This window comes from Pogoniulus pusillus, chromosome 7 (assembly GCF_015220805.1).
Source record: "Pogoniulus pusillus isolate bPogPus1 chromosome 7, bPogPus1.pri, whole genome shotgun sequence".
In the NCBI taxonomy this organism is placed as follows: Eukaryota; Metazoa; Chordata; class Aves; order Piciformes; family Lybiidae; genus Pogoniulus; species Pogoniulus pusillus.
The window spans coordinates 242,177-266,405 of NC_087270.1; the positions used below are offsets into that span (position 1 = coordinate 242,177).

Genomic DNA, 24,229 nt, shown 5'->3' on the forward strand with positions numbered 1-24,229 from the left:
CCGCCAATAACGTAAACAATGATAACAAAAACAATAACAATAACGGGCAGAGTTTGGTAGGAGCCTCAGGAGCACAGGCAGGTACCCAAAATCAGAATATTCCTAGCAACAATCAAAACAAGTCAGGGTTGGCAGGCATCCCAGGAGGACAGGCAAACAATCCCACTAGTGCTGGTAACGCTAGCCCAGTCAGTCCAAATCCTAATGACACCAGCTCAGCTAATTCAAACCCCCAGCCAGCAGACCAGAACCAAAATCCTCCTGTTAAAAGCAAGGCAGATTTGAACTCACAAGTTCCAAGTCAGACCTCCAATAATTCAAATGCTCCAAGTCAGACCCCTAAGGATTCAAACCCACCAAGTCAGACTCCTAAAGATTCAAATCCTCCAGCAGACACATCCAAGTCTGTTGCTGCTCAGGCCCTTCTGGCACCTGCTAAGGCAAAAGCTAAGACAAAGAGTGGTTCGCAGGAGGATGTAAGACAGGGGACCTCTGGTGATCAGCAGCAAGAAGAGGAGGAGGAGGCAGTTAGTCTGCGAGACCTTGTAGATGTGCTGAGACAACAATACTCAAGTGAGAGGAGAGCTGGGAGGTTGGCTGCCAGGAGAGAGGATGGTTCCAATGAGTTTAGGAATGCTATGAGGAAGATTGTGTTAGGCCCGGCACCACCAGAACAACAGGAAGAGGAGGAGGAAGATGACATCCAGGGTTCCAAGGATCCACTCAGAGAGGTCAGGGAAGTTAGGAAGGAATACACAAGGGAATCAGGTGAGCCAATCCTAAGCTGGCTAGTGAGATGCCGTGGCATTGGTGCTAATGCCCTGCAGGTAGGAGACAAGTCTGCCAAGCAGCTGGGACCACTCACTAAGGAGAGTGGAGTGGACAAACATCTGGCAAGTCCTCTTGGTAGGGTTAGCTTGTGGACACGCCTTTTGTTGGCTGTGGCTATGAGATATCCTTCCCGAGATGATTTGCCATGGGCTGCCAAGAAGTGGAACACCGTTGAGCAGGGAATTAAGCTTCTGAAGGAGTTTGTTGTGAAGGAAGTGCTTTATGGAGATCATGGTATTCATGAGCCTGACGATATTCCTTTGGGAACAGGTCTCATGAAGAAGCTGATTAAGCTTGCTCCTTCATCCTATGCTAACATCTTGGCCAGTAAGTTTCTAGCAAGGAGTGATAATGGAAGGTCATTCACTGTTGGTGAGTTCACTGATCAGCTCAGGCAGATAGAGGATAGCTTGTCACATTCTGGTATAATCTGTGCCATAAAGACTATGACTACCGAGCTTAAAGATGGTTTTAAAGTTACCATGAAAGAACTGAAGGAGGATCTTAAAAACATTACCAATCTGGTAAAAGACACCGTTCCTGCATCATCTGAATGGGTGCATGTTTCTGCAGTCAGGAACAGACGCCCACCTCCTGCAAGGCAATTCCAGCCTAGGAGGAGACAAATTCCACCTAGACAGCAGCAATCACGTGCGTCACTGTGGATACTTCTGCGTGACACATATGGGGAGAACATGAACAAATGGGATGGTAAACCTACTTCAGCTCTTTCAAAGAGGGTCAGGGATCTGCAGAGTGGCAGAAACAGAGGCAATAATGCCAGGAAAGTAGCTGTCACTTCTTCAGCTCCCGAGAGCAACTGCAATTGTTCCAACAGTTGCAGTTCCTCTCACAACAACACCCATCATTGTGTACACCCCACATGCCATGTTCAGCATTAGGGGTGCCCTGCCTCCAGCCAGGAGGAGGAAAGGGATAGTGGAGAGAACCGAATCTATTGGAATGTATTCATTAGGTGGCCTGGCAGTTCAAGAGTTCGGAAATACAGGGCTTTAGTTGACACAGGTGCTCAGTGTACTTTATTGCCATCAAATTGCAAAGGGACAGAGTCCATTTCTATCTTTGGAATCACTGGTGGATCTCAAGAGTTAACTAAGGTACAGGCTGAGATCAGTTTAACTGGTAAAGAGTGGAAGACACATACTATTGTAACTGGTCCTGATGCGCCTTGCATTTTGGGAATTGACTTTTTGAGACAAGGTTGTTTCAAAGATCCTAAGGGTCATAAATGGGCTTTTGGAATAGCATCTGTAGAGATTGAGGATGATAAATTGAAATTGTCTGTTAGACCTGAACTTTCTGATGAATCTGCAGTTGTGGGACATTATGACATAGAGGACCTGGAAGTGCCAATTGCAACTCAAACTGTTCATCATAGGCAGTACAGAACTAACCGTGACTCTTTGTTGCCCATTCATCAGCTGATTCGTCAACTGGAGAGTCAGGCTGTCATCGAGAAAGCTCATTCACCTTTCAACAGTCCCATCTGGCCTGTGCGTAAACCTACGGGCGACTGGAGACTGACAGTTGACTTTCGTGCCCTCAACGAGGTGACGCCACCCATGAGTGCAGCTGTGCCGGACATGCTGGAACTCCAGTACGAGCTGGAATCGAAGGAGGCTAATTGGTATGCAACCATAGACATTGCTAATGCTTTCTTCTCTATTCCCATAGCAAAGGAGTGCAGGCCTCAGTTTGCATTCACCTGGAGAGGAATCCAGTACCAGTTCAATCGTTTGCCTCAGGGGTGGAAGCACAGCTCAACCATCTGTCACTCAGTCATCCACAATGCACTGGAGAAAGGTAAAGCTCCAGAGCACATCCAGTACATTGACGACATCATTGTGTGGGGCCAAACTGCTAAGGAAGTCTTCGAGAAAGGTAACAAAATCATTGACATTCTGTTGCAAGCAGGTTTTGCCATTAAGAGAGACAAGGTCAAAGGACCTGCCAGAGAAATTCAGTTTCTGGGAGTGCGGTGGCAGGATGGTCGCCGTTACATTCCTCAGGATGTGATCAACAAAGTCTCTACCATGGCTGTTCCCACCAGTAAGAAGGACACACTTTCTTTCCTTGGTGTGGTGGGATTTTGGAGACTACACATTCCTGGTTTCAGTCAGATTGTCAAACCTCTGCACGATGTGACTCGTAAGAGAAACAATTTCGAGTGGGGACCTGAACAACAAGCAGCCTTTGATCAAATCAAACGAGAAATAGTCCATGCAGTGGGCTTGGGACCTGTGAGATCTGGTCCGGACATTAAAAACATTCTGTACACGGCTGCCAGTGACAATGGTCCAACTTGGAGTCTTTGGCAGAGAGCTCCAAATGAGACACGTGGTCGTCCACTTGGTTTCTGGGGACGCTGTTACAGAGGTTCAGAGACAAATTACACTGCAACTGAGAAAGAGATTCTAGCAGCCTATGAAGGAGTGAAAGCAGCTTCTGAAGTGATTGGAACTGAGTCACAATTGCTTTTAGCTCCTAGACTGCCAGTTCTAAACTGGATGTTCAAGGGCAAAGGTTCATCACCACATCATGCCACAGATGCAACCTGGTCTAAATGGATGGCTTTGATAACCCAACGAGCACGAATGGGTAATCTTGACCGACCTGGTCTGGTGGAGGTGATCACCAACTGGCCGGAAGGCACAGACTGTTCCAAACCTCCAGAGGAGAAAATAACTCGTGCTGAGGAAGCTCCTCCCTATGGTGATCTCTCTGATGAGGAAAAGAACTATGCTTTGTTCACAGACGGTTCCTGTCGTCTTGTTGGGAACAAGCGAAGATGGAAGTCAGCGGTTTGGAGTCCAACCAGGAGAGTTACCGAAACGAAAGATGGAGAAGGAGAATCCAGTCAGTTCGCTGAGGTAAAAGCTGTTCAACTTGCTCTTGATGTGGCTGAACGTGAGAATTGGCCTATCCTTTACCTCTACACCGACTCGTGGATGGTAGCCAATGCTCTATGGGGTTGGCTGAAGGACTGGAAGAAGAACGGTTGGCAGAGGAAAGGAAAGCCTATTTGGTGTGCTGATCTATGGCAGGACATTGATGCACGGCTGGAGAGAACTCCAGTGAAGGTGCGGCACGTAGATGCACACATGCCTAAGAGCAGAGCAACTGAGGAACATCAACATAATCAGAAGGCAGATCAAGCTGCTAAGATTGCTCAATCTGATACCAACTCTGAACTTGACATTGACCTTGATTGGAAACACCGAGGTGAGCTGTTCTTAGCTCGGTGGGCCCATGACTCATCTGGACATCAAGGCAGAGATGGAACATACCGATGGGCTCGTGATAGGTCAATTGACTTGTCCATGGACGCTATCACCCAAGTCATCTATGACTGTGACATTTGTGCTGCTATTAAGCAGGCTAAGCGAATCAAGCCCTTATGGTATGGTGAGAGATGGTCAAAGTACAAGTATGGTGAAGCCTGGCAGATTGACTACATCACTTTACCTCGATCTCATTCTGGCAAGCAGTATGTGCTAACGATGGTAGAAGCCAGCACTGGATGGTTGGAAACCTATCCAGTTCCACATGCTACTGCACGTAACACCATTGTTGGTTTGGAGAGACAAATCTTGTGGAGACATGGAACTCCAGAGAGAATCGAGTCAGACAATGGTACTCATTTCAAGAACAATCTTGTGAAAAACTGGGCCAAAGAGCATGGTATTGAATGGATCTATCACATACCCTACTATGCACCAGCTTCAGGGAAGATTGAACGCTACAATGGTTTGCTGAAAACCACCCTAAAAGCCATGGGGGGTGGAACTCTGAAAAACTGGGACAAACATTTAGCACAAGCTACCTGGTTGGTAAATAGTAGAGGTTCAGTAAACAGAGCAGGACCTGCACAATCAGATTTGGTCCAAACAGTAGACGGTGATAAAGTTCCTGTTGTACATGAAAAGAATCTGTTAGGGAAAACTGTTTGGGTATTTTCTCCTTCGGGCGAAGGGAAACCTGTCCGAGGGGTGGTTTCTGCTGAAGGTCCTGGTCATACATACTGGGTAATGCAGGAGAATGGTGAAATCCAGTGTATTCCACAGAGAAATCTAACCTGAGCTGAGAGAGTTTAAATTCAAGTTGTTAGGAGTTTTCTGTTCTAGGTAGCATCGGCGCCCAACACTGAGATAATCTACAATAGAATCTACAGTATGTGAGCACGAACCCAACATCACCTGGGAGTCCCTGTTCTGAGCTTTTGAATCACCTACATCTGATTGAAGTGTGAACTGAATTGTATATATTGTTTTAGTGTAAATATTGGTTTAGATTAGATTGGATAATTCTCAGCGATACTCTGAGCGAAGTAGACAAGGGGTGGATTGTGCTAGTTTGAAGCAAGCTAGAATGTTTTGGTAACAGAACTAGATAACGGGCAGTGAAATGAAAAACAATTGTGTCTACTTCTCTCACAGTCACACTGAGAACTCTGGGAAGAAGAAAGACTTTTTCTCCGTTTTGTTTCTCACTCTTGCTTTTGCCTTAGACCTGGTCACATCTCATTAACCCTGCTCCTACTAACCTTGCTCCCTAACCTCTTGGCTGCACCTCTTTTTCTTCCTGAGAACTGGGGTAAGGTTGAGAGGGCCGGGGGGAGGTGTTGGGGTGGTTTGAGAGCCCCTCCTGGGGACTCAGGTTTCTGGGAGGGGAGTTGTGCTTCTGTATTGTTTATCCTTTGTATATTTCTGTATATAATTGTATATAACTGTATATATTGTAAATAGCTGCTTGTAAATTCTGCTAGCTGTAAATAAATTGCTTCATCTATATTCCCAGGGTCCATCTGAGTTAGCTGGGGCAAATACAAAGTGTGGGAGGGGCGGGGTAACCCCCAAACCATCACAGATAGGAACTCTGTTACTTAGTAACTGAGTAGTATTATTGCTCATGCTGGGTAAGGATTTTTTCCATACATCTTTTTTCCTGCCCTTCACATATATGTAATTCTGTACAATGGCAACTGTAGCCTGCAGAACAGCTTACTAGGATGCGTCTGGCATATTCCCAAGTGCCTGGATCTATATTATTCCAGTGGAGTTCACTGTTTTGTTTTTTCCTGTTTATATCCCTGCAGGAATAGGGGAATGGTTTGTTAGCAAGGAACAGTTGCTCGAGACAAAACAAATACAGCATAGACCTTGGGCATGCAATGTGTGGGTCAGACAGACTTCAGAAAAGAAAGATAAGTAGGATCCTGCGGTCAGGACTGCTCAGATAGTTGCATAGCAACATATATCAAGGAGCAGTGAAAGTAACGAAGAAAGTAGAAACAGCGTCTTTTGCCTGAGCAGAGTGTTAGCCAATCATGTAATAGATACTAACTTTTTTACTGTAATTCTAACCAATCAGTGATTAACCTGCCAGCCTTTCTGAGACAATATATACCTGCCTATTTTTCTAATAAAGTGGAATTTTGGCTTGCCTCAAGTCATTGCCCTGTCCCTTCATTGCGGTACATCCCAAGTTTTTAATTTGAGAGAGTATTTTTATAGTTTAAATATAATTTTCTTTCCCACCACTGAATTAACATTCAAAATTACTTCTGAGTATGGGTGGCCTAACTGACCATTTATGGAGGAAAAGATACAGTTCTGAACTTTATTACTGACATTGCATGGCATGAAGAGAAGCAATTTAGCAGAAACAAGTTGCCTATGTGTAAGGGGAGAATTGGAGTACTTATATGTATTTTGATATATCTTTGTGTTACACAAACAAGAGTATTGTGAATGCAGTTCGTTCATTGCCAAGATGGTTCGACTCAAGTTTTGTCTTTCTGACTGTAATGACATGCTGCAGCACAAATATTGTTTTATCACCAAAAAAGTATTTGCAACTAAAAGGTATGTCATTCCAACACACTTGTCTCTTATTCTAAAGTTCAAAATAGCCCCATTTTTGACTGTACATGGTGAATAAGAGACAACTGCATGAATTTCAGGTAGTAAATTAACCCAATTACTCTGTAGGTCTTTTGCATGAGTAGATGCCATGTTCAAAGTGGAGAAAACACAGTTAAAGTTGCGGAATAATATGGAATTAAGATGCTTTGAGAATACAAGGAGAGACAGGAAAATCAGACAGCTCCCATTTTCATATTTTCTGCCCTGCAGTATAGGAATTTTTAGGGAGATGTGGCTATTTCTCCATGCCTGGCTGGTCATCCTGAAAGTTCTGATATTATTAATATGGAAGAACCTGGAAGCATCTTTGCAATCCTTATAAATCTTTGTCTCCTGCAGAAGGTCTGTACTTTACTTGCTATTGTCAACAGTATTTCTGACCCTTGGCAATATATCAGTTCAAGACATGTTTTTTTGTCCAGTGTGGTGTTAGGCTGACAGTTGGACTCAATTATCCCAGAGGTCTTTTCCAACCAAAACAATTCTATGATTCTATCTCGTTTGTGCTACAGAAAGCCATTGAAGAAATCCTTGTGCTTTTCCACTACAAGTGATCTGTTAATCAAATAACTTCATGCTCAACACAAGCTCAGCCTTCCATTATTTAGATTAGTGCAGGGACAATTCGATTTGTCCTTCAAAGCTGTTACAGAGGCATCAAGTTTGCTATTTCTCACTAAATTTCACCAAAATGGTATTTACTGAAGTAACTCATTTGATGAGAGAGAACAAGGGAGCCCATGTAGAACACTGCAGCTGAGGCCATGCTTGCTATCACCTTGCTGATGTAAACTGCTTCTAATCCTTTTTGGCTTATCAAGGCTTGAGAGGGGTATAGAAAAGATTTAGGAATTCAGTGTTGAAAGAAAGGATTGGGTTTTTTCTCTCCTCAAAGAGCTTTTCAGAATATTTGCCCCATTTTATTTCATTTTTAATTCAAAGAAGAAAAACATTTTTCTTCAGGGTCTAAACATAAAATTGCTCCAACATCAATCTGAGACAAAATGTGTATAAGAAACAGTGGATCTTTGCCTCCAGCTATAAGAGTGGTGATGGCTCTGGATACAACAAAAGTTAGGCATGCATTTAAAGAAACAGTAAGTAATGATGCAACTGAACAGGCAGATACTCTGAATGACCTCTCACATTTGAAAATTGAAAGTCTGACTTTCCTACTCTGCATATGTTTACTTGAGGACAAATAAATGCCTGATTTTATATGATCAAAAATCATTAGAATTTTAAAAAACAGAATTTAATGGACTTTTCAAGTGCCTTGAGCATGCCTATTTTCATATTCTTTTACTCATAATCTAACTACTTTTACTTGTTCTTGTCACACCAAGAATATGTTGTAGAAATTTGTCTGTATTCTTAATTTCACTTCAAACCCCCACTTCTAGTGAGGCTAACCTATCTGACCTGAAAAGTCAAAGGATACATGCCTAGAAAAACAGCCATACATAACCAAACTATTACAGATTAATGACTTCCGCTTATTAGCTGAGGCATAGCAGTCAACTGTAGGAAGATATTAAATGAAACATGTGCAGTAAACCACTGTGAGGGTACAGGAATTTCAAGTGAGCATCTGTAGGGTGCTTGCATGTTTCATAATTTTAATTATTAGCTTAATTCTGGAGGAATCTAAATTATCATTTACATGTAATAGTATAACAGGTAGACCTTTTTCTCACTGCAAGATCTGCTCACAACAAGAGGGAAGCTGGCTGTGGATCTCTGTCTCCCAAGCTTTCTCCAAAAGAAGACTGAAAGATATACAACAACAGAGAGTCTGGTCTCCTGCATTGTCACTAACTACAGTTCACTAAGGAACTGCAATTTTATCCATAGCTTACCTTACTTCCTTAGCTACGTATCCCTTATGTGAGTGTTTAAAGACATCGTCTTCTTGAAACAAAGGTAGATTGAATTTGTTGAAAAAGCTACAGAAAATGAAAACAATATATATTCTTTCAGAAAAATTACTTTGAAAAACCTCTGAAGTAGTATGATAAACCAAAGGGTGGTGCATATTGCAGATAAAGGTGCATCAACAAAATGGAAGTGAATGATTATCAAATATTAGGCAAAAAATGGGATCAACTATTAGGTATAGTTTAACACAGAGACATTTTCAGCCAAAATAATTTTGCAAGTGCTGTTGGAAGAGCAAGAGAAAATAACGTGCCTATTAAAAAGAATATTGAAAGTATTTTATTAACGCCTCTGCCTTGCCTACTTGCTTGTATTGTTACGAAACACCAGTCATGTCAGACTAGGAGAACATTTCCTTTGAGAGCAAGGGAGCTAAACAATTTAATGCAAGGAAACACCTGAAGATGGCTGACAAAGCCATTTAAATAAACAAACACACACCACAAAACAAACAAACAAACAAAAAAAAACCTAAACCAACAACCAAAACAAAACCAAACCAAACACAAGAAACTAAAATGCCTCTTAAAGTAAAATCATAACAGAACATGCCATGTAAATAGACTTTCTACTGATGAAGAGGCATCCATTGTTGAGGGATGTACGCAAAGGAGCAAGGGAACAGATGTGTTGTGCTGCTGTGCCTACCAGAACACAGCAGACAAGAATGAAGCATGGGACAAGTTTTTTCCAAGAGGAAAAATCAGTGAAAGATCTTAATGATTAAAACAAATAATTTTTGTTTACATACTTTTCATATAAGCTTTCCAAAACTATGAGTATTGGGATGATTGCAATTGCAGATTTTTCTCCACATAACACTGAGATAGTTTGAGGCTAACTGGAATATTTTAATGAGAAAAAATAGATTATAGGCTGTGAAAAGTAAATAATGGTGATTTCTACTTCACTCATAGGTTCACTGAGGCCTATGAAAACAAGGACACAAACATAGACAAGACAGTGATAAAATGTGACAGACAGTGATTCAAGAGAGGGGACCTCTGGAACACACAAAAAAAGAAGAAATACAGCCTTAGAGACTTAATCAATATACTTAGAATGCAATACAATGATGAAAGCAGCTACGTGAGATTGGCTGCCAAGAAGAAGGATGCCTTTGAGGAGTTTAAGAATGCTCTTAGGAAAGTTTTGTTTCTAGCTCAAGGACAATCAAGACAACCAGAGGAAGAGGATGATGATATCCAGGATTCCAATGATCCCCTCAAAGAGATCAGGGAAGTTAGAAAGGAAAATGGAAGGGAATCAGGAGAACCAATTCTAAACTGACTGGTGAGATACCGTGCTCTTGGTGCAAATGCCCTACTTCAGCCCTTTTAAAAAGCATCGGGGAGCTGCAGAGTGGCAGAAACAGAGGCAACAATGCCAGAAAAGTAGCTGTCACTTCTTCAGCTCCCCAGAGCAACTGCAATTATTCCAATAATTGCAGTTTCTCTCTCTCCAATGCTAATCGTTGTGCACACCCCACACGCCATGTTCAGCATCAGGGGTGCCCTGCCTCCAGCCAGGAGGAGGAAAGGGATAGTGGAGAAAACTAAATCTTTTGGAATGTATTCACTAGGCGGCCTGGCAGTTCAAAGGTTCAGAAATACAGGGCTTTAGTTGAAACAGGTGCTCAGTGTACTTTATCACCATCCAATTGCAAACAGACAGACTCCATCACTATTTCTGGAATCACTGGTGGATCTCAAGAGTTAACTAAGTTGCATGCTGAAATAAGTTTAACTGGTAAAGAGTGGAAGAAACATACTGTTGTAACTGGTCCTGATGCTCCTTGAATTCTGGGATTTGATTTTTTGGGACAAGGTTGTTTCAAAGATCCTAAAGGTCACAAATGGGCTTTTGAATAGCATCTGTAGAGACTGAAATTGTCCATTAGATCTGAACTTTCAGATGAACCTGCAGCTGTGGGACATCATGACATAGAGGATCTGGAGGTGTCAAATGCTACTCAAACTGTTCACCACAGGCACTACAGAACTAACCATGACTCTTTGTTGCCCATTCATCAGCTGATTTGTCAACTGGAGAGTCAGACTGTCATTGAGAAAGCTCATTCATCTTTCAACAGTCCCATCTGGCCTATGTGCAAGCCTAGCGATGGAGACTGGTGTCTCACAATAGACCTCCGTGCCCTCAACGAGGTGACTCCACCCATGAGTGCAGCTGTGCCGGACATGCTGGAACTCCAGCACGAGCTGGAATCGAAGGAGGCTGAATGGTATGCAACCATAGGCATTGCTAATGCTTTCTTCTCTATTCCCATAGCAAAGGAGTGCAGGCCTCAGTTTGCATTCACCTGGAGAGGAATCCAGTACCAGTTCAACTGTTTGCCTCCGGGGTGGAAGCACAGCTCAACCATCTGTCACTCAGTCATCCACAATACACTGGAGAAAGGTAAAGCTCCAGAGCACAAACAATTCATCGACGACATCATTGTGCATGGGCAAACTGCCGAGGAGGTCTTTGAGAAAGATAACAAAGTCCTTGACATACTGGTTGCAAGCAGGTTTTGCCATTAAGAGAGACAAGGTCAAAGGACCTGCCAGAGAAATTCAATTTCTGGGAGTGCAGTGGCAGGATGGTCGCTGTCACATTCCTCAGGATGTGATCAACAAAGTCTCCACCATGGCAGTTCCCACCGATAAGGACACTCTATCTTTCATGGGTGCAGTGGGATTTTGGACACTACACATTCCTGGATTCAGTCAAATTGTCAAACCTCTACACGATGTGACTCATAAGAGAAACAATTTTGAGTGGGGACCTGAACAACAAGCAGCCTTTGATCAGATCAAGCGAGAAGTAGTCCATGCAGTGGGCTTGGGACCTGTGCGATCTGGTCCGGACATTAAGAACATTCTGTACACGGCTGCCAGTGACAATGGTCCAACTTGGAGCCTTTGGCAGAGCTCCAAATGAGACACGTGATCATTGTCAAGGTCCGGAGGAGCAGAGATTAACAGTATCTCTGTCCACAGGAGCTAGACCAGTTCTTATGGATTCCGTGTTATGAAATTACGGTGGAAACGAGACCATATATCACCATGAAACTAATTATTAAAGGATAAGGTTGGGCAAAACGGAGGGAGAGAGGGGAGAAGGGGGAGAGAGAAAGATCAGAACAGAGTGAGAAAGGGGAGAAGGGGGAGAGAAAAAGATCAAAACAGAGGGAGAGAGGGAAGAAGGGGGAGAGAAAAAGATAAAGAGAATGATGGAGAAGAGAAGAGGGAGCAGGGAAGGAAAAAGGCTGTGATCCTATTACCCTCAGTCGCAGATGGAGGGGAGAGAGAGACTGGTGCGTGGCCCAGGGATGATCTTCTGTGGAGTCTGTCAGAGGTTCTTCAGGTGTGGTGCAGCTCTGGTGGTCTGGTGATGGTCTGCCCTCGGTGGTCCGATGGAGATGCCACTGGTGGTCCGCTGGGAATACCACACTTAGTCTGCTAGGCATGCCACTCATGGTCTGGTGGGAATGCCACACTCTGGCAGGCATTTCTCCTGCCTTTTTATAGTTTTCTGATCAGTGTCCAGCTGCAGGTCTCCAGGGCATTATCATGCATTCACAGGGGTCTGGTGCCACCGGGGAGAGGGCCTCTGCCCCCTCCCGGGCTGCAGCTGTCCACACCCTGCATACACATAAACCTTGGAGGTAGCTGAGATAAGATGTAGGCCTCCTGGGCATTCCAGCCAGGGTGAGGTCCAGGAGTTTTGAAGGTGTTGTCTGTTGATTTGCATCCCTGAGCTTTGGCCAAGCACCCAGTCTGAGTCCCAGAAGTAACAAGATTAAGGAGAGATGATGCAATCTTCTTTATCTTTGTTGATTAAGGAGAGACGATGCAATCTTTATCTTCATTGATTAACGAGAGAGAGAATTTAGACTCTCACAGTCATCCACTTGGTTTCTGGGGTTGTAGCTACAGAAGTTCAGAGGCAAATTACACTCCAGCAGTGAAAGAAATTCTAGAAGCCTATGAAGAATTGAAAGCAGCTTCTGAAGTGATTTGAATTCAGTCAGAATTGCTTTTAGTTCCTAGATTGCCAGTCCTAAACTGGATGTTCAAAAGCAAAGGTTCATCACCACATCATGCCACAGATGCAACCTGGTCTAAGGGGATGGCTTTGATAACCCAACAAGCATGAATGGGGAATCTCAATCACCCTGGTCTGGTGGAGGTGATGACAAATTGGCCGGAAGGCACAGACTGTAGCAAACCTCCAGAGGGCAGAATAACTCGTGCTGGTTATCTCTCTGCTCAGGACAAGATCTATGCTTTGTTCACAGATGGTTCCTGTCATCTTATTGGGAACAAGCGAATATGGAAGTCAGCAGTCTGGAGTCCTACCAGGAGAGTTACCGAAGCAAGAGATGGAGAAGGATAATCCAGTCAGTTTGCTGAGGTAAAAGCTGCCCAACTTGCTCTTGATTTGGCTGAACATGAGAATTGGCCTATCCTTTACCTCTACACCAACTCGTGGATGGTAGCCAATGCTCTAGCCAAAAGACTGGAAAAAAGAATGGTTGGCAGAGGAAAGGAAATCCTGTTTGGTGTGCTGATCTATGGCAGGACATTGATGCACGGCTGGAGAGAATTCCAGCAAAGTTGCGGCATGTAGACGCACACATGCCTAAGAGCAGAGATACTGAGGAACATCAACACAACCAGCAGGCAGATTGAGCTGCTAAAATTTCTCAAGTTGATACAAGCTCTGATCTTGACCTTGATTGGAAACACCGAGGTGAATTGTTCTTAGCTCAGTGGGCCCATGATTTGTTCCAACATCAAGGTAGAGATGCAAACTACCAATGGGCATGTGATAGGTCAATTGACTTATCCATGAATGCTATCACCCAAGTCATACACGACTGTGACATTTGTGCTGCTATTAAGTAGGCTAAGCGAATCAAGCCCTTATGGTATGGTGAGAGATGGTCAAAGTACAAGTATGGTGAAGCCTGGCAGATTGACTACATCACTTTACCTCCATCTCGTTCTGGCAAGCAGTATGTGCTAACGATGGTAGAGGCCAGCACTGGATGGCTGCAAATCTATCCAGTTCCACATGCAACTGCACCTAACACCAATTTTGGTTTGGAAAGACAAGTCATGTGGAGACACAGAACTACAGAGAGAATCCTCCAAACTCACCTTGCATGTAAGGCAGACACTGGGATAAGGTAGAGGGGTGGGAAGAAGGTGAAAGTGTGGCTGGGAGCCTCTTCTGTGGATTCTGATTTCTGGGAGGGGTGTTGTGTTTCTGTAATACTTTTTACCTGTATATTTCTGTATATAGCTGTATATATTTGTAATACATTGTAAATAGCTGCTTGTATACTGTGCTAAGCTGTGAATATAAAGCTTCATTCCTTAACTTCCAGCCAGCCGAGTCTAGCCTGAGTGATTTCATAAGAGTGGGGGGATGGGTAACTCCCAATCCATCACAGATATAAAAATAATGTGCGAGAATTTTAAAGAATTTTTTAAAAAATAAAATCATTATTGAGTGAATAAAAGTGGTAAGTGTGGCAACAAAAGGCATTAGAAGTGTTTTGCTTTACAGAAGCAGGGTGACAGAGACTGTAATGAAACAAAAAATATTTAAGAGTACTTTGAGATCTTAGCAAAACTCTGGGGAAAAAAAAAAAGCACAAACCAAAGAAACAAAGAAATAAATTCAGTGCATTTAACAGCAGGACTAACTCTGTGTAGGTTAAAATAACTGTGAACTCATAATTTGATACTGTCATAAAAACATTCTTTTCACCTACCATATGGAGCAAGTTGATTGAAACTCCTTACTGCTTTGATCCAAGGTAAAAGGTAAATTAAATACATGTCTGGTTATGAATCTAACTCCTTTTCTATTCCTCCTGCTGTGAATATCCTGGTGATACGGAGATATAAATCCATAATAATGCTAAAAATGCTGATAAAACCATCACTAACTGCCACAAAGAATTGAAGCCCAGAATTGTTATTGATATTCAGCTCTGCAGCTGTTCTGATGTTACTACAGTTTCCTACTTCTCTCTGGCTACATACATTTCCTCATCTGAGTTCTATGAAAAGCATTACTATACCTTGAACTCCAAGGTGCAGTATGTGTTACCTCTACTCTAAATATTCTTCATAGTAGTGGATATAATTGAGTATGAGAAGAATGCAAGTCATACCACTTCTTCAAGTCTTGATCTCAGAGATATTTTCCAAGACTCTATGATTTAAGGAACAAGTTTTTTTTCCAGTTTTATCCAACACTAAAATTGGTTCAATAAAGCATTTTTACTTCAAAACACAGGGAAAGTTTTATTCCTAAACCCAAAAAAAAAAAAATAGTCACATTGGCTCAGCTGGGGAATATTTGTCCAATTTCTATACAAAAAAGGGAACAGTGAGCTGATTATGTACCTTGCTTCTGGATTTTGTAAGGCATCAATTTAGCTCAGTTCTCTGTGTTAATTGAATAAAATTCTTAAAGACACAATAGCTTGATTTCCAAGAGTCAGTATTTCACCTGGGACACAGAAATCGTCTACCAATTAATATCATTTCTACTGCTTCATTTTGGAAATGCTTTCCACTAAACACTAGGTAGTAACTACTAGTTAGAAACATAGGCTCAGGCTTTTTCTCCATGCCTCCACCTGTGTAAGGGGCTGACAGACTCCTGATTTACACTCCGTTCACTTCAAGTTTGTTTTACTTTATTCTCATAATCCCTCCACATTTTTCACGATTGCTACTTTTTATTGCATTGGTATATACATCTGACATTAATGCGGTCTACAGGCAACTGAGCTACTTAAAGACTGTGCTACAGCATAGGAAAATTTAGGCTGTTCAATGAAGAAACGTGAGTGCCTCATCAGAACCTGATTCCATCCACTGGTTTTAGGCTTCTATTTCAGGAGGCTGTACAGCACTCTTTGGAACTGCTAGTCATTTTCTGCTGATTACAGCATTCATATTAACCACGAAGCACAGGCTGGACACCCAATTTCTACATTAACTTATTAATAAGTATGATACTTCCATCATAGTTGAGAATTTAGAGACATGTAAAAACCTGGCAATTGCTTAAGGTAGAAACGTAACAGAAATATGTTCCAAGAATACTTTGTAACCAGGAAAGAAAAATAAAGTTCTTAGAATCATAGAATGCAATAGGTTTGAAAGAACCTTCAAAGATCATCTAGTTCAGTTTCTCTGCAGTAAACACAAGCATCCCCAACTAGATCAGGATGCTCAAAGCCCCATCAAGCCTGACTGAATATCTCCAGAGACAGCATCCTCACCATCTCCCTAGGCAAACTGTTTCAGTGTTGTAGCATTCTCATAGTAAAGAACTTCTTCCTAATGTCCAATCTAAATCCACCCTTCTCTAGTTTAAAACTATTGCCCCTTGTCCTAGTGCTACAGGCCTTTGTAACAGTCCTTACTCAGCTTTCTTATAGGCTCCTTTCTTGTATTTCACTTCCTTTGTTTTTAATTTCCTATGCCTGCTTGGTTGTCTGGTAGACACTACTTAGAGCTCCTGATGTAAGTGTAGACTTGCATAATAGATCATGTTTTGGTGCTGAAAAAAAATCATTCTATGCATATGAGCATAACTGCAACTCTTCCAAGGTTCCATGGCAGCCTTTCCAAATCAAAGATAACAGCTTTCAGACCAAATTGTTTGAGTCTGATTCCTTATTCAAAGTCAGCAGCTTTTCCAGTAGGAACGAATATCTTCCCTGACAATGCAGGCAGCTGTATACTAGTTGAAGAAGAAAAGAGCTTTTCTTCCCCTGTGGATTATTTAAAATTTTATGTCTTTTTGTCATTTTTCAGGTTACGTACCATTAAAATCACTGGGACGTGAGCCCAGTGCTATTTTTAAGTCAGTGGAATTTAAGAACTTCAAATTTAATGAAAAGATTTTACTTGTAGGCTTTTTCTACATAAAACAGATTAAAAACATATTCAATTTCATCTTCATGTTGCACAAATCCCTTTTACACTTCCTAATAAATTTACTACAAGGTCTTTTATTTCACATAAGAAAAACCCTTCTTTACATGCCTCAACACAAGAGTAGCTAAACATTTTCGAAGCATAGGTTAAGGAAAAAAAAGAAGAATGATTTTGCATTTTACATTATTTCCTTTGAAACATTTTCCTGCTCTGTAGCCATCATTCAATTAATAGCAATTGAAAGCAAGAGAACGTCAATGAAAGAAGAATTTCTAGATGCAGCTCCAAGCACAATAGGTTTTTAAGGTTGCACAATCTGCCCATCCCTCCCCCGCTTCAATTTTTGCACTGCTTGGTCCATTTCCTATGCACTGGAAAGAGGGACAGCAGTTACCACTGACCTCTCTTTGCCTCTCAAGAATGCAGGAAGTTTCCTTTCTAATTTCTACTCTCTCTGCCCCCAAAATCTTGCCAGAGGGCATGGCCAAAACATATTAAATGAAAAAGTAATCACAATGGTCAACAACAACCAGAAAACTTGTTTTTCCATTACACCTCCTTCACTGTGATGGAGATATTCTAGGTGGTGGGGAGGTGTTCAAAAGTACTGACAGCATTTTAGTAGAAGCATATAAGAAATGCACTTTAAAAGAAATTCAGGCATTTTAAAATACTGCTTACACCACTAGATGCATCAGACTACACATTAAAGGCTTTGTAGATAAAACATGCCTTGTCTTAAGTTATTTAGGAATTAATGTACTTTGGATATAAGATTGGATTTTAGATTTATGGTCACAAAGTTTGTTGGAGCTTAGCCCTGCCTCCTCCTAAGTGTTGTGGAGGGGTTTCTCTTATTCCTTCCCTATTAGGGGGAGGTGAGAAATTAATTTGAGGTGGTATTAATTTTTTATAAAATTATTTATTAAAATTAATATTTACAAATTTGTACCACCCCCAACCACTATGTAATTAAGTTCTTTGTGCAAAGTTATGAAAACAGCTGGGATATATTTACAGGGATTGGATTATTAAATGGAAATATCAAATTATCAACAACTTTAGTCAGAAAGATTCCCTTAGGCTTAATGCCTCTTAGCAACTATACTGTTTGCCCAGCAAGGGCTGAAACTGTGTCTGCCCTTAAGACAGAGGTAACTTATTTTACAAAGGAATTAAAGCTTGCTTAGATGTGTTGCTCTTAAGTATTAACCATTAATCACCCTTCTGGGATTGTGTCACAGTGTGCCCAGTATTCGGGTCTTGGTGAGGCTGGAATCTGTCCTGGCTTGCAGGAGAATGATAAGGTGTTCCCGGTCTCTGGGGTAAACAGGATTTCTCTAAACTTCTCTCCTGGTGTGAAGTGGTCTCTGCCTCGGTGCTGCTGCTTCTTCTGGATGCTGCATGTCCAGGGATGATCAGCTGGCAGGATTTTCCAGATGCAGGAGAAGGATTTGTCCATGCAGTCCCTGGCACAGTCATCTCACAGCTAGCAGGCTGTGTTTGTAGGTTAGCAGACAGTCTGGAAGGTCTGCTCAGCTGGATCTTTCCAGGCTTACAGGGCAGCTGGCAATCAGGGTCTGCCGGGCTGCAGGGAGACTTGAGCTCCATAGATAAATGCAAGATAGCAGCCAGTGTGTGCGGCTGCTCTAGGCTTAAGCAGGAGGCTCTCGGTTCCCCATATAGGTATCAAGTGCAGGTGTGCAGGCGCTCTGCTTCTCGAAAGGTTCGAAGACAGGATAACTGCGCCTTGAGATCAATGCAAGAGGTCTGAGCCTCAGAAAGTTTGCAAGTGAGTGAGGCCTGACTCTGTATCTAGGCCATGCAAGCAGGTCTGTGCTGCTATGTGGATCAGAGAGCTGAGCTTGAACCTCTGAATACTCTGAACACTCTGAACACGTGGTGCACCTTTGCACTCCTCTTTATAGACTCTGAGCTGAGATTCGTGGCTCATTTGGCCATCTAAAGTGACCAATCAGGTTGGCAGTAACCCCAAACCTTACCTTAATAGGCAGTAGCTGTTTGCCTGGACACTCTCAATTAGGAGATTACCTGGGCAGACCCCAGGGGTACACGGGCTGGGTGTGCGTGTGTTACACAACCTGTTTACTGCCATGGGTCCTGGCAGAAAAACATGTCCAGGCATGTAGAGGCATAGGGAGGCCTCAATTTTGGGGCTGCTGCCCCTCCACCACACTAAGAAATGAGTTCTTGTTTAATCTTCAGGCTTACTAGCTCAAGGGTAGAAGTCACTTTGAAATATTTAGTGTGAAAAGAATTAAATCAGATTTCCAGAACTTAGGCTTGGGATCAGCACAGCCTCAGTATTTTAGTTCTAGCACAGCTGCAATATTATAGTTCTATGCTTTGTGATTGTAAGCAAAAAAAAAACCAACAAAACAGGTCAGATCTCAATGACACTCTCTGGCAACACCTACATTTATAACTAAAATTGTTAGGGGCTTTTTTCCTATCCCTGATGCTATTTGGCAAGGTCTGGCCACAAGTCCTTTGCTGGATACTGGTGTTTGAACAGGGTAACACAACCAAGCCACTACCTTAGAAGAGACCTGACCTGACTCTAGTTCATCTGTGCACAAGATTTTTTCTGCAGATTTTAGTCAGTGCAGAACAAAAAATGCCAGAAATTATTTTATCAAATCAACAAAATGACTCAAGTCCATTGCTCATGTCCAAGACATGTCACTGATGAGATTTGCTCTGGTTTAAGTCAACAGTACTACCCTCTTACTCAAAATCATACTTATAAATGGGATTGGTTTTATACTTTTAACCAAGTTTTTAGTTTATATGGAAATTATCCTGGTATTGCTTTGTTTCTAATCATAGGTAACAATCTTAACTTTGTGATGGTACACAGTTTTCTGAATCTCTGTATTCCTCTTTCTCCAGTCGTCTGTTTCTGTGTCTGCTGTAGCAAATGTCTCTCTCTTGCTACTATTTATTTAGTTGTGGCACCACTCCCATTTCCTACAAAAAATAAAACTATACACAAATTAAAAACTGAGGTATTAAGACTAAAGCTTACTACATCATAACAAGGAACTGTTTTCTGGTTTGATTGGCAGTTAAATACTTGATCCTACTCTAGCATGGAAGGTTGGAGCAGATGATCTTCAGAAGTCTGCTCTACCATTCTGTGATTATGCGATGTTCCAGCTGCAGAGCTGCCATAAAGCAACAATCTTCTCCCTCTGTGTGTGATTTCTGAGGGATTACTGTGGAAGGTGCCTTCCCACTAGCACCAAATCCTACTATTTTGAGGTGTTCAATGAGCTGAAAAGTGGTGTAAATTCTCAATAATTTTGGTGAGGGAAAAAATGTGCAAGTTTATATCTGCATTAAAAAAAACTGCATGTTTATTCTGAAACCAATGGTTAAAGAACCCCACAAAAACATATGAACTTAAGCAACCAAGCAAATAAGAAGTGACACATTTTCATATATGAGGTATATGTTAACCCACTAAGAGAATGACAAAGAAAAATTAAGGCGCTATGGAAGTTTTACACAATCTGTACAATCCTATGTAATCTATGTAGCAGCAGTGCAACTAGCAATTCATTAGATTCTCCTAGATTTGAGTGACTTCCATGAAGATTGGGCTCTAGTCTTTGCTTTGAGATTGTGGCAGGATGTAAAAGGAAGGAAAAACTAAGGGAACTAAGAAGGATCTGCAGATTCCTCATGAAACACACATTTAGAGATTTATTTATGAAACATAACCCTAAGACCTTGACCTTGAGGGTGAATACAAGAAATTCTTCAGTAATTTCCCTTGAGATTGATCTGGATATACTAGAAGAGAACTACTTTCTTGCAAAAAATATAGTAGATAGCTCACCAAAAGACTAAAAGATTTTAGAAATTCCATGAAATAAAGAGCAGAACTACTTCAAATCACTATGAGCAACTTCATCTACAAAATCTGAAGGTGGCTAATGAAAATCTGCAATATTCAGTTACTATTGCAAACAACAACAAAACAAGAAAAGACAACCAAACCAAAAAAAAAAAAAAAAACCCAAACAAAACCTCCCCCCCAAAAAAAAGTTTGCTTTGGATTGCAGAAGTATTTCATAAAAATAAAATGTTATTGAATAAACCAAGTTCAATTTCTTTAAAATGTTTATTTATGGTATATGGGGAGCTATGGTCTGTTTTTAATTGCTTGATATTTAAAGCATTAAGTCTAGAGGCCTGACTGTAGTATCAATTATGTACTAGCTGGTAGAGTTTCCTACACTTTCAGGTAAGTGTTGAATTCCAAGTATGAGAAAATAGAATTTAAAAAAAAAAAAAGCTGAGGTTATTCCATCACTCTTCATTCTAAAGACACTGTCATTTCCAATTGCTCCTGCTAACAACTGAGAACTAATTGTAAGAATGTGATTCTAATTTTAATACTATAATTTGTGAATTCTAAAATCTCAGTAAACAGAAAAAGATGAAAATAAAAATGAAAGTTTAAAATTAAATATTTTGAACAAAATATGTTTAAGAATCACATTTCTTTGATTTTTATAAAATGTTATCTCTATTTTATACTACATTAAAAATTGTTAGAAATATTTATTTATAACTAGTAAAATATTTTCCCCATTTGATAAATACTGTTTCAACATGAGTTAACATTCCTACTATACCTCCTTGAAAACAGCATTAGAACTGTAAACAACACTGGAATTGCAGAATTGCTGTTGTTTAAATCAGTGGATATAGCTATGTTGGCTATGGATAGCACTTGGCAACAGGTAATCCTAATGGTAGGATCGAATCACTTTAAGCACTTTATTTGTGCCTAAGCTTTATGTAGAATAGAAAAGCATCCATTTGACCTAAGTACCTGAAGCCCCATTAGGGTCTTCCAAGGGAGTTAACTACATCAAGACCTGAGAGGGACAATTTCTCTGACTAAACATAACCACCAATGTTATGAAAAATCCCTCCTCACCTGAGAACTGCCAAAGGCACCTACCTCTTTTCCTCAGGATACAGTACCTTCAGATTTGTATTCTTACCAGGGCAGTTTACTAGACCCCTAAAATTTATGGAAGGCTTTGATGAATTTGCTCCATATTCCTTGCACCTATTTAGGATATTCTTCTTTCTTGATTTTTTGATTGTTTTACTTTAAAAAAAAATTGCCTGATTCTGCCTCAAATCTGTACCTGAGAACTGAGAAGCCTGAAACATTTGGTATTACTTACGGGGAATATGCCCCATCATTAAAATATCATCCTTTTATAGAATTTTTCAATATCAGGCAGCATTATCTGTGTACATAAGAAGATGATTTCAGAAGGAAGGTTAGGAATATGTCAAAAGCAGAACCACGTTATTTCCTCAGCAAGATAAAACCACTTCACTTGTGTATAAGTCACGGAAAAAAAAAAAAAAAAAGGTAGATGGCCCAGAAAAATCTTTATGTTTTGTTATGTTCACCCTGCACTGGGAGCATCTATACAGAGCATCACATCAAAGGATAGTGAGCGTCATGGCAATTTATGGATGAATAAATGAATGATTCATGGAAGCTTTATTAATAGACAAGAAAACCCTATGGCAAGATTTCTAAAATTGAGTTTCGAAGAATTAGGCTTCTTAGTGCAGTCTAAAGCTCTTCAGTTGATCTACCACAATATTTAAATATAATCTGAACATTAACTTGTGCATACACTGAAGCTACTTAATATGCTTAGAGTCAAGTGTATGCTTAAGTCTTTTCCTTGATCTGAAATAGAATACTTAGGGTTTTGCCAGAGCTAAACTCTGAGCTAAACACACAGAGGCAAGATAAAAGTTCAATTCCTAAAGTAGTTATCTTCAATAATTAGTTCTTTTTCTACAGCCAAAACTGTAGTGCCCATCACTTTTCAAAACAGATATAGAAGTCACATTTTGGACACACATTTGAGATGTTATTCCACATTTCTGTCTAACAAGGAAGAGCATGTATGACCACAAGAGCAGAAATCAGAGAGACACCACAAATATTAAACAAAAATTCACTTAGAATTTTAGATTAATGCTAAAGATGACAAACTGATTCAGTTTGACTTAGTATTTGAAAAAATGTTTAACAGATTGTGAAAATTCAGTGTTACAGATAATACAACTTTCAACCTCTTGCAAAATCACAAAGTTGCAATATTGTGCATGAAATAATTACTTTCTCTAAGAAAATAATTTATTTTCCATAGTCACAACATATAAACTGGAATCAGTTACTGTACATATACTTTCTTGCAATACTCTGACTGTCTATGAATACTGGATCCACAGATGCCACTTTTGCTGCTATAAAGGAGTGAATACAGTGCAAAACTGCTGTCAAATCCTGAAATTCAAGTTCCTAAAAGAGGAAGTAAGAGGGAAAAAAAGAGAGAGAAAATGTGAATTCGTATTTAGGTTTATAAACATTTTACATAAATATAGAATGGACTAGTTAGCAAATGACAGTGAAAATTTGAATCTTTAACTGTAATGATGATGTTAAAAGTGTAAAAATATGTATATCTGTATTTCCTTCACTAGCAGTGCTGCATGGAAATTTAGTTTTCACTCTATGTTAATTTAGTGCTTACTTTTCACTTAGCTTGGACAATGAAAGAGATGTTGCAGAATGGCTAAAGGAAAATGGACATGACTTAGAGGTGGGCAAGCAGGATGAGTAAAAGGAACTAAATTAAGGCTGTGCTAGGCCACACTGAAACAAAGGCCACATTGAAGAAACAAAGACATATTGAATAAACAAAGGCAGCATTTAATATAGCTAGCTAGGGAGGCGCTGTCCTTGATGAGGCGGCAGACAACCCAAGCAGAGCAGGATACAGCTAACTCTGAATAAGATAAGAAGTAGTTTGCTGCTTGCAGCTGCACGTAGCAAGTAGGTGCACCATGCAAATGGGGTATTTAGAGATTCAGCCATTTAGCTTCTTACAGGTATGCATATATTATCTGTAACACATATAAGCGCGCATCTACTAAATAAAGTTGTCACTCGCTTTTGATCCACATTGGATTGTGCGGTGTCCTTGCATAGTGAGTTCAGCCCTTCTCCGCGAGATCTGCCTCACCGCGGATTGGCGCCCGAACAGGGACCCCGATTTGGGGTACCCTAGGAGACACGGAGGAGGACAGGCCGGCGGAACAGGCCGCCGGAGGAGAGCGACACCCGCTAGCAAGATGAATCTAGGACGGGGTGGCGGACCAATTAGGGGTGCCCGAGGCAGATGATAAGAGGGCCAACGTTCGTTGCTGCAAGGGGGGCAAGCGGGACACTGCGGCATGGATAAAGAGGTAGCCCTTTCCTTGCTATCTTGCTTTCTTGAAAAGCGCAAAGTGAATTTTAATACCAAGTATTTGCCAGGACTTTGTGCATATGGCTATGCTAAGGGTTTTTTAAAACCCCCTGAGTCATATTTTGATGAAGCAGAATGGAGGACGTTTGGCAATGACACGGTTAAAGACTCCTCAGAACTGTGTTGGAAAGGAGGAGAGGCAGCTGTTCCCAGC

General features: G+C 41.1%; 1 protein-coding gene across 1 annotated transcript in view; it reads right to left on the reverse strand.

Moving 5' to 3' along the window:
- Positions 1-22,842: 22,842 nt before the first annotated feature.
- Positions 22,843-24,229, reverse strand: part of SNTG2 (syntrophin gamma 2) — a 285,667-nt gene continuing 284,280 nt past the window's right edge. The window contains exon 17 of the mRNA XM_064145698.1: positions 22,843-23,066. Coding sequence (XP_064001768.1) covers positions 22,935-23,066 — 132 coding nt within the window. The 3' untranslated portion in view covers positions 22,843-22,934. The remainder of the gene's footprint in view (positions 23,067-24,229) is intronic.